The sequence below is a fragment of the Echinococcus granulosus genome (genome assembly GCF_000524195.1).
Source record: "Echinococcus granulosus chromosome Unknown EG_S00092, whole genome shotgun sequence".
In the NCBI taxonomy this organism is placed as follows: domain Eukaryota; kingdom Metazoa; phylum Platyhelminthes; class Cestoda; order Cyclophyllidea; family Taeniidae; genus Echinococcus; species Echinococcus granulosus.
This window is the reverse complement of record NW_020170472.1, coordinates 93,010-104,561: the sequence shown is the minus strand read 5'-3', so window position 1 is coordinate 104,561 and position 11,552 is coordinate 93,010. Positions and strand designations below refer to the sequence as shown.

General features: G+C 37.6%; 1 protein-coding gene across 1 annotated transcript; it reads left to right on the top strand. All coding sequences in view use genetic code 11, as the record gives it.

Moving 5' to 3' along the window:
• Positions 1–5,701: 5,701 nt before the first annotated feature.
• Positions 5,702–6,952, top strand: EGR_07971 (FMRFamide receptor; the record flags this gene model as incomplete). Its single annotated transcript, XM_024497220.1, has 1 exon — positions 5,702–6,952. One exon carries the CDS (start codon positions 5,702–5,704, stop codon positions 6,950–6,952), a length of 1,251 nt encoding a protein of 416 aa, XP_024348350.1.
• Between the last annotated feature and the right edge of the window lie 4,600 nt (positions 6,953–11,552).

The following is an 11,552-nucleotide window of genomic DNA, read 5'->3' as shown; positions in this document are numbered from 1 at the left end:
GGCCGTGGACTTGACCAAACTTGTAAGTCTTATTTGGTGATTTGATTTGATATGACTCGACTTATATTTAGTATGTAACAACTCTTTTCTGACCTAGATGATGCAGAGACACTGCCGTGATCCTCAACCATTCATCAAGAGAAGTGGCCGCTTCCTTCTCCTCGATTAAAGTAAATTGTAGGCCAGGCTTTAGTCCTTTTTCTCTTAATCAGCTCCCACTTTCTAGTTTTTGAATTTACACTTTTACTCCACAGCAAGTAAATGATTTTCATCCCCAATTTTGACTTTTTAACTTAGAGCTCCCTTTTTTAAAATCATAGCTTCTGGTAACTGACTAAAATAATATATCTTTAGCACAATTATTTAAACAACGGCTCCGCATGTTTCGTGTTGTCTGACTACTTCGAGGACCTCTTGAAACCTGCATTTATGCCCACCGGATGTATAAACTAAAGGAAGGCAATTAAGTGAACGCATGCTGGAAGCATCTGCGTGGCTGCTAATGGAATAAAACAACATCGGGAATTTTGTGAAAGAACACTAAGGAATCAATTTATTTGAGTGAGCAGTGCAAACGTGTAAAAAGTACTTCAGGACTCATGATAGCTCGTGACCATCATGACTTTAAGGATGGCCTGAGGTCCTACCATAGATGGAATCGCAATTGCAGAGCGCCTATGGGATTAATTTGCTTACGACCCTCTTCAGAATTTCTGCTAGAGGATTGAAGCTTATCCTGACTTACTATTTTACTCTAATCGGAACGAATTACAACTGATTTATGGGGAAGACTCCTACGACACATCTCAAGCTCCTATTTGTGGTCTTTTAACAGATAGGCAGTTGCAATGCACGTCTACAAGGAGAAGACACTGTATTTTTGGTGCTTACCAAATGCTAAATTTTTCTAAAAAAAGAGGACTTCTGTAATCATTTACCTGATTCACTATTTACTGTTTGTTGCCCTACCTATTTAAATTGTCCTTAACGGATTTCCTATTTAAACGAGATCCAGATATTGAGACATTTCCTAAGCAAGGGTAGAATACAAATTTTACAACATTTTGCAAATAGCCAATTTTAATACAACTTAACCAATTGCTTCATAGATGATTTATTATCATGCGCAGATAAGGCCTGATGAATGCCAAATGTCCTCTTAATGCATAGGAGGCAGTTTAAGGATGGTCTGGACACTGTGAGAGAGTTTGAAGAACGCTATTCTTTGGCGGAAAAATTTAACAGCGCTGAAGTTTGCTAAATTACATAACATTTCTGACTAGTCCAGCAGGAAATCTAAACGTACTCCCCTGTGAAAGCTCATTGGATGGTTGATCTCCCTTAACGAGTAGTAAAAGGTTACTGATGAGGGCAATGAAAATGACTGCCTTACCACTTTGCATAAAAATGAAAATGCTACCAGAAATAGGGGCTTAGTTTAAAGTCCCATACACAGAGATAAAGTTATCTGGTCAACAGGGTTGCTCACTGCCTCGCCTAGATTTGTCACCATTATTTTTTCCCCTATTGGTTACTTGACGAACAGATTCGCGGTGCTTGCACGACGTAGACAAACTAAAAAAAAATCTAACCGTTTTCAAAATAAGTGAAAAATTTTTAAGCTGTCTACAACAAAAATCTTTTATGAGTAAAAAACTCCTAATTTTGCTTTTCCTTCTTTGCAAGTAATAAGTAACTGTTTTTGTCCGACTGTTGCTACGACTGATTGTTAATATGGACAAACTGCCGCATAATTCCTAAGAATTTCTTACAAAAGTCATTAATTTTACAAATTTGCTTAAGATAGTACGAAGAAGTGCTTACAGAGGTAGAGAAGTGAGCAGTTGGGTAGATGGGCCGATAGACAGGTAGCCGTTGTTAGGATTTGAAATTTTTTTCCCTTTCTCGTCAAGCAATTCATAATCAGCTAGAGATTCAGCGTTGCTATCTGGTCTTTTCTAGGAAGTACTGATGAGTAAAAATAAAAGAATTTTGCTTTTACAACAATTTTACGAAATTTTAACACTACCCAGTGAATTAAAGTGTCAAACAAGAGTTAACGCCACCCGTATTTGGGTCCAGCCATTTGATGGCTACAGAGGATTAACGACGGAGTTTCGGGAGAAACCACGGTACAGTAAAAGTAGATTAAAGCCTTATTTTTCAGTCTTTGCATCAAGAACACGAAGTCAGGATGCATCTGCTGTAGCCCCAGAGGAACTTGTCAAATGTGTGATAACCTTCCTATACATAACTCATAAAGCCCTACCCTTTGCCTATGTGCCATCGTTCCGGCAATTGAGCAGATCTAATTTGAGCTGGTTTACGAACCCCCTTCCAAAGCTTCAAGGATTTTTATCAGAGTCAGAGAATCACATTAAAAAAGCAGATGATAATGAAGCACGGTTTAAAACTTTCCTAATTTACATCTAAGTAGAAAACAGAGATAAGGTGTAATGTTGATTGTTTGGACTAACAAAAGACCATTTGAAACCCTTCTTATGTTAGCTGCAACCACAAAAATTTCCCGTTGTTTGATTGTCTTCTATTCCTATCTAGTCCTACCTCAAAACGCAGAAATTCTTTAAATTTTCGCAAATATTTTGGTATCCTGTCTATCTCCTAATTTTCCCCTTCCTCTCCCGAGTAGGTGATAGGAAATGTACGTAGTACAGAGGGTCGCAAGGGGATAGACAGAAGAGACAGCCAAAAGTATGCGGTAAATTCCAGTTTCGTCAATTTATGACATTTGATTGATCTTGACCTTACTGCACTTAAAATATATTTATACTTTGTACCGGTCAACCGCGAGGGGGTACACAATAAAGTTACGTTCTAAAGGTTCATTTTGGTTCCAAATGATGAGCTAGATATTTGTCGACATTGTACAACTCTTAATGAGCACCTGTTTTAACTTTTTGCCGGAAAATTACCCCACTGACAACTAATGTTTATTCCATAGTACAATTTGTTTGCACTGATATCACGGCCCTCACAGCCTGGAGAATGTCCTATGCAGAAAGCCCAGCACAAAGGTTGCTATTTTTTGTAGAAAAACTAAGATTAATTTCAACTTCCCTATGCTTATTTCCTGGTTGAATAGAAGGATAAAATCACAAGTATTATGACAGTTTTTAAATCCATTCAGCTTCATTCTTTTTAATAATTACGGATCTGAGATGAATGAGAGCCGTGCAAGGAGCCCCTCTTTTCTGCCTTCCTTTGTTAACATATTTCACTTCTGAGTAAAGTATGGTAATGGTTTTGCGTAAGAAAAGTCTTTGGCATTTTAGAGAAAGAGAGTTCAAGAGAGAAGCAGGGAGAGAGAAGGATCGGAATAAGATTGCACATGTCACTTTCTTTGTAAATGATATTTGAGCAGATGCGTGCTTCTTTCTTGGCCTAGATTGCAAATGCTGAGAAAACACAATTGCCGCACTTAATTAATTAGTCTTTGGAGAGAAGGAAAGAGATAAATTGGCTTGCTGGACGTACAATTTTGCAGTGACATGACTAAGAAACCAAATTTATTTTACCTATTTGTAAAGGGTTAAGGTTTCCTTTACCTGATTGCACAAGTGCTGATGTTAAAAGCAAGGATGGAACAAAACAGGTAATTATGGAAGACATTTATGATATTTTATGCAAAATATACTACTATATATGGCAGTGTATGCGATATCAGTGTATTTAGTTTATGCGAATGGCCTTAACCCCGGAAACACCTTTTCGGTCAAAAATATTGTGGTTTTACTTTTTTAGCGTTGTCAAGGTTTGGCTCCTACTTAGTGTCTCCTGATCACCCTCAACAACGTTTAGATACACTTAAAAGGCAGTGACACCCTAACTTCATGGCCAATCTGTTAAGCCAACAGAGTGTTCCACACTAGGACTTCGGCAGTCTCAAGTAGCTAGTTTTCAGGACTACACACAGGCCGGTCAGTAAATTCATCTGCTCTAGTCTTCGCTTCTGTCTTATCTGGTTGGGTGTTGGCAGAATCCAGGCGATCTGCTATTACGGAACGCTTAGCCTATAAAGATTGGTGGTGTGGCTTATAAAACTGGGAAACTGAGTGGAAGTATACTACAAATTTACTAATAAAGCGGGCAGATGCTACTTTCTTTAACGTTGTGCCTACTTTTCAAGAAGGAAAATTAAAAGCAAAAAATGATTGCGAAGATTAGTGTTCATACTTATTCAATCCTCTAGGCTTCTCAAGAATAAGTACTGAAAACTTAATTTTGTCAGCCCCTATAAGTCCATACCAGGCAGCCACTTGATGAACTGTCGCTATAAATGGTGCACCAACCACCGAATCAAAACAGCAATAAAGAACTCTTTTTCATTTGTAAATGTAAGCTAGAGCAACTTAAAATCCAATATGATGTTTTTAAATTTAATTTAGTTCATTTCAATTGTGCCTAAAATTGTTGGACAAGTTTTTGTTAGTGATCAACATCATGGGAGATGGGTTTGTCACGATAACGCACAAACTGGTAACTGTTTAAATAGGCTCATTTTTTTGCTTTAAAATTCACAGCAGCGGGGTTTTTCCCATGTTTATATTGAAAATCTCAATTTGCGGCAATAAAATTAAAGCTTGTTTAGGTGGGAAAATGGACAATTGCCGTTGGTCCGTCAGTTAAATCCAGTTTATAGCTAGAAACCGCCATGCTTATGGGCTAAAGATACAGGCAGTTTTGGAATTAACACTTTGATTCCATAGTTACAGAATTGTTTGCAGGTAGTTGTTTTCCAAATTTCCAGAATACACCATTCTCGGGACTCTCAATGGGCTCCTCTCCCCCCGTCATGATTGGCTAGTAATAATATAGTTGCCCTCTAAGTGTGCTAATATCCCAAAGGCGACTACAGCTAGTCAAAGCATTGAAAAATACGCGAGATTATAACAACTCTTGACGCAAAAGACCGCCCAATGGACGCGCACAGAGGTATGGGGTCCCGACTATTCAAATGATTTAGGCATTGAAGAGCATAAAAAAAGCATAAATAGAGAATTGACGCTGGCCTTGATCATTTAGATAAACCTTGATAGAATAGCATGGCACATTTCTTAAGAAAATTCACTAATAACTGTGTACTGCAACGCTCATGCGCAGGGATTCATTGAATGCCTAAAATAGAATTTCCTTGAGGTTAGTTGAATTACCAGGGGCTGTTTTAAAAGTTTAACACATCATGTGCGAAAGCCGTACGCTTTATAGCAAAAGAATCTGTTTAATTAAGTTAAATTTGGCGTTGAATAATTCTTCTTTAAGCAAAAACATCCAGAGATACTGCAGCTGAATTATTTAATGTGGTAGAACCATACCCCTTGGAGTCGACAGGGAAGTGTTTCCGCTTTCATATTCAATTTTAACCATGCTGAATAAAATGAAATGTATCAAGAAAATATTGCAAAATATTTGCTTTTTGTCTGATTCGCCAAATGTCCATAAAATTTAAGTAAAATGCTCCAACACGAATTTGCCTTACTTTGTAAAAGTGCATTTATTGTCATTAAAAAATTTTGCACAAAGGCAGTAATGCTGCACCTGTTTACAAGACATCGAAGACAGAAAATACCAATAGAAAGTGCCGCCAACCAGACCTGGGCTCCCATTGGTGCCCGAAACCAACCAATCAGGCTCTTAGCTGTCAAAAAACCATCTTCAGCGTGGCTTTACTGTTGATTCAGAAATGGATGAAGTCTATGAAAAGCGGATATATTTCGCTCGTCTGATATGCTGCAAAATCCTTACTCCATTTATATGCACCACCGGGATCGTAGTCAACATTATAAACATCATTGTTCTAACTCGATCATGGATGAAATCTTCTACCAATGTGTATCTAACAGCTGTAGCAGCTTCAGACTTAATCTACCTCACATATTCTTTATTATTCAGTCTTCAAATCTACCCAACATTCTATAGCATGCGGATTTATATGCAAGCCGTACCAATTATCCATGGGACTGCAAATCTCTTTAGTAACATCACAACGTGGCTAACGGTCAGCTTTACCATTGAGCGTTTCATCAACATTTCCTTCCCAATTTTTGGACATCGTGTGTGCACTCGGGGAAAGGCAAAACGCATTGTGTGTATAGTTTGCATTGTCTCCTTCATCGTCACATTTCCGGATTTTCTTCAAAGAAAAGTCACTCCCCCAATGTATGCAAATGGAACACTTATTCCCGGTGGAAGATATATTGTCGAGGACTCAGAATATCAAAAAGTTCTAACCACCTTTGGATATGCGTTTATTAATCAAATCTCCTTTGTTATTTTGCCTTTCCTTCTGCTGACAATTTTTAATATCCTTTTAATTCGAAAAGGCTTAAGGGCAAAACGAAAGCGCAGAGACATGCTAAAGGAGTACCAAGATCGGCATCCGAAAGCCCAGTATAAATCCAAAAATGTGGAAATTGCAAAATCTTGCTTAAATGCTACTGTAGCAGTTGCCCAGATGCGCACTAACAGTTCACGCAGGGCTTTGTTCAGCGAACAACAGAGGATCACAGTTATGCTAATCTCAATTGTGGTGGCATTCCTGATTCTCCAGATCCCCAGCACTGTGCTCAACATTATTTCCAACCTCTTTACCTCAGAGGAGATTGTTGCTGATGCAAACTTTCATTCTCTTATTATCGTTTTCTCGAATGTTTCAAACGTTTTGCTTTTCACTAATGCCACCATGAACTTTGTCTTTTATTCCCTCTTCTCCATCAAGTTCAGAACTACCTGTAAGTCCCTATTTGGACGTAGATGCATGGCTGCAGGGTGTAAAGCTGGAGTGCATACATTTCATCGTCAGGGGAGTCAAAAGAATGGATTGACTTGTGTGGAGGTGGAGCCAAGGAGTGCAAGGATTGCCAAGGCGCTGAGTACACTCCCTATTTCCTGTGATGCGACCGTTGTTGCCACCTCGCAAGATAATGCGGAGTAGATGTGACTCCCTTAAAACGTGCAGTATTTTGGAACCACCTTTTTTGCAATTTATTAATGTATACATGCAAATGCTAGATTTAGGCCATGTGGCGCCTTAAAATGTTTTTTTCTTCAGGCTTTGACTTTTATTTAACTAAAAAATAATTTCTCGTAGAAATAAATGCTCATTTTCTCAAGCATTTTTAAGTGCAATAAGGTGTTAAAATAATTCAAGGGCTTGATACAAGGAGCTCACAAGTAAAATATGATGATCTGAAGACTAGTTGAGTGAATCATCGGCTATTTTTTCTTAGAGTTGAGGTCAAATTTTTAGCAGTAACATCTTTTTTTTTGATGAAAGCCTAATAAAATAGGTAACATATAACTACTCACCGCAAGTAAATTCTGAGGTATACTCTGCTACTCCCTTTATTTGTTTTCCTAAATATTCTCTAGTTTTTAAATAAATGTCTTTACCTCTTCTGAGAATAATCTTAGTTTTACGGATTAAGTATTTTTTTGGATTTTTTAAAGCATCGTTTAATCTTCAAAAACATTCTGAAAATTATAGTACTTTCAAGGCTTTTATATTTTATCCAAGAAGAACTTTAATTGACTCATTTATTAGAATGCACAACAGATTTTTGTTGTAGCATCGTATGTACTACTTAAATACTTATTTCACTGGGTAGCCTATGTGCTAAATTGCTGGCCCATAGGGAATGGATAAAATTAATACAGCTTTGTTATTTTTATGTTGTCTAACGGAATTTAAAACATCTGGTTAAGGGTGGTTAGAACCTAAAAAAGACCAAAGTTAACTATAAAAAGAACTTCCGGACTTTTGCTTCTAAATTTCTTCTGGCTTTTTCTTCTTGTCCCGAAGAACGGTTGATTTATTAGCTGTTTGGTTCTATTTAGGTTAGAACCATATCTAAGGAGTTCCTTACTTCAGAATTAGAATTTACCACTTTATTTCTAAAACGAAGTGGAAAAGTACACGTCTTCTTTCTTGAAAACAGGCTTTAACAAACACATAAGGAAGCATAAAGTCCAACAATCATCATTGGATTCAACAAGGCCTAAATTTTGCATTTACTGATGACATTTTTATGAAATGTAATTTGCTAGGAAGAAATGTTTTTTTTTAAAAAAAACTTGCTTTAAAAGAAGTAGTGTCTTCGAATTTATCTTTAATAGGGAGAATTAATTCTTGATGCTGGACTGTACATTATAGGTTGTAAGTAGAATGTGCCATTTTGACTTTACAAAATGTTTTACCAACCCGAACCATAACTTGTTCAAAACATCAAATGAGCCGTAAAAGGAATTTAAAAGGTTGCTTTTGGTAAACCTAAGAAAAAACTTGTTTTATAATATTAAGCAATGCGATGAGAACGATCAGCAAATATTTGTAGGGGAGCTCGAGTCAACTTCCATCCAACTGTATTGAAGTGACTCGTATCCATATCATCATTCAGTCTGTCATGACATTAGTTGCCATCAATGCTACTTGGTGTCCATATCATCCACATCATCATCCACCAAAGTTCGATGGATAAATCATTACAAAAGAAATAACGAAGCATATCCACATGCTTGAGTCCGTGGTTAATGTAGAGGACAAATGTCATCGCCATTTGAGGGAACTTTCGTCCTCAAAATACCAAGCAGCATAGTGCACTATGTTGAGAGCTAGTTTTGTAAATTGGCCACACCGTAGCCTTTCTAGTCTTTTGTCTCCTTACCCACTTAGAAGTCTTTGATCTTCCACTTTTGAGCTAAAATTGCTAATGTGATCAATAGACGCATTTGTTGGGTCTGAATAGTGATAAGAAAGGCGGTTCTGCTTGAATAATTCAACCATAGCTTAGTTGGAAATGAATTAAGTACAAATTTTATCTAACCCACTAAAAGCCATAAAAACTAGCTATCTAGGTTGCCTCACTTTGGCTGTCGCATAACACCATCACTCATTTCCGGAAGGAGGCCAGGCTTATGTAAACACTGAATATACCAACAGTTGAGTCGAAGGCATATTTTGTCTGCGTTAAAAAGAAAATACGCAAATTAGTAGTGTGACTGGCTCAAATTTGACAGATAAGTACAAAAACTCCGTTGTACCTGTGGACAAAGGACTTGCTTGTTTGCTTTTGGTAATTTTTTTTGAATACGGAAGAAACACCGGTTAAATTGACGCCCATTTTGACAAGCGAATCGAGAGACTATCTACAAATTCAAAATAGTACATGGCAAGTGGTTTCTTGTCCTCCTTGTTCATGGTTACATTGACGACTCTCAAGTTAGGATGGGCTGTTAAAAGTTTCAAATATGGGGAGAAGCTTAATGATCTCTCATTATGCGGTTATAAAAGACCAAAAAAGAAATAACTGAAAAAAATATATAAAAAATAATCTTCATTCACGTCGCATCAACCCTCTAACCACCTCTTCCTTAAATAGTATTCATCCAGCATCCATTCAATCACCTATGCCGTATCCAACCTGCTATCACCTAACCATCCATAGGCCTTCCACATTATCATTTGGTGGGCTAAATAGCTTTCGTCTTCTTGTGAGCATATCCACCATTGTCCCTGTGAACATTCTTCTGCGCCAATTGTGAAACCAGTTGTTGGGTGGGATCAAATCAACGGTGAAAGAGACGTAAAAATCTTGCGGGTATTCTTCATCACGTGCAGGTTTATTCAGAATTAGACGGTAATAGTATGCCTCCTGGTTTTTACCAGTGTCAATTTGTCATATTTTTTTCAGCGTCTATTTAAAGGGCATCATTTATATCTGGACAATATTTTACATAGGGTGTATTACCGTTTTCGTCCATTAGACAATTTAGAAGAATTTATGAAAATAAAAAAGACATTTAAAATCATCTTTCAGTCAGCGCAACATGATCTAGATGTCCATCTAGGTCATTCTCTGCTGATTGTAGTGTAGATTGAGGGTAGGTTATGGCAGGCTAACGGCATTTCATTCCTTAACTTAAACAATTGTGCCGGTCCAAAATGAAGGACTTAAAAGTGACTAGTTTGCTTGATACTTTGTAAATTTTCACTCATTGGGTTAATCCCCTTCTGCTTTGGCAAAGACTGGCTTACCGCTTTTTAGGAGGAGAAAATGTCTCACTTCCTCCGCAGTGCCAAAATAAATATGGCATTCAAGTTTTGTAAGGAAATATTTGAGGCGCAAACAAACTTCAACCTTAACAATTCTCATGGAGTCCCGAAATCTGATGATCACAGAGAATTAATGCTGCGTGCATCCTTTGGAACGCCAGCATGGATTTTGCTAGACTATTTAAGCACTGAAGTGTGTTTTGGAACCCATAGGTGCGAATGTCGTACCACCTTGCAAAGCTGGAAACTCGAATTGCAAAATCAACCTCCTTAATATTCAGAGAATTTCGGATTGCAAAAGTCAATGTCAAATGTCTTCCATTCCAGCGAAAACATAACTGCTTTGTCTAGGCAAACCATTGTACGTTGGCTGAAGAGTTTTGCACTACTTGAAAATGTCGGTGATCCACAAGAGATTGGCATCTATCCCGTGTCCATTTATAAGTCTGCCCAACACGTGTCCACCCATCCAGCCATCCATCTCTCTTCCTACAGGTTATCATCATTATTCTTCAGTGATTTTTATTTTTAGTTAATTACAGGACATTTGTAAAAGCAGATAATTGGTCTAACCCTGTTAATCGCCTCTCTATGTTAATTTATTTTCACAACCACTCTTAGCTAGTTTTCAGTGGAGGTCATTTTGAACTTCTAAAAGCGTGGAAGTGGTGTCTGTGCTTTCCCAAGTACTTTATGACGAACGTTTTCAAACAATTCTTTTTTAGGTAATTTCTCAGTTTTTACCAATTTGCAAATCAGGCAGTCACAGTTACGGTCAAAGGTCGGTGTAGCTAAGGTGAATTACACAACTTGGCTCGCCAGAACATCCGTGAATCGCGAAAGGTGACTTTCTGTGTTATGCGGATTTTATTTGATGCAATTAAATCCTGACACCCGCTGAATTGGATCTTGTTTGGTTTGCCTCTACCAATATCACCATCGTAACTTGTGATTCCTCTCTTTTTTGAAAGCCCCACAAAATCACAAGTTCGCAAAAAACTAGCAAAACACACAAAACGATTGATAGACAATTGGATGATGTATCTCGAAAAGCACACTGTATCACCGAAAGGGGGATTTAAATTGTAGAGAGTAAAGAGCCCATGCAAATATGTATAATCACAAAGAGGCATAACCCTACAAAAATAACAGAGGTGCTTTTAGTAAATTCATGAACGAACAAAAAGAACAAGGTGTTTGTTGGGTCTTTTAAAGAATTTCAACAGGTTGCTCTTCCAGATGTCATTTCACTTTTGTGCAAAACATTCCCTAAATGTTACTGCAATTCTCGTACTTAGTTTACTTGGTTAGTAAACAAAATTTCAAATGTAAAGCACGTTTGCCAATCTCCTGCTTGAATGCATCCCATATTTTTTTGTCCAGATTGGGTATCATGATACACGCGAGTGAATGTTTTAACGTCACGAGCGCGAGGAAGTCCAAAAATGCAACAGGATGGGAAGAAAAGTATATTCAAAACAAA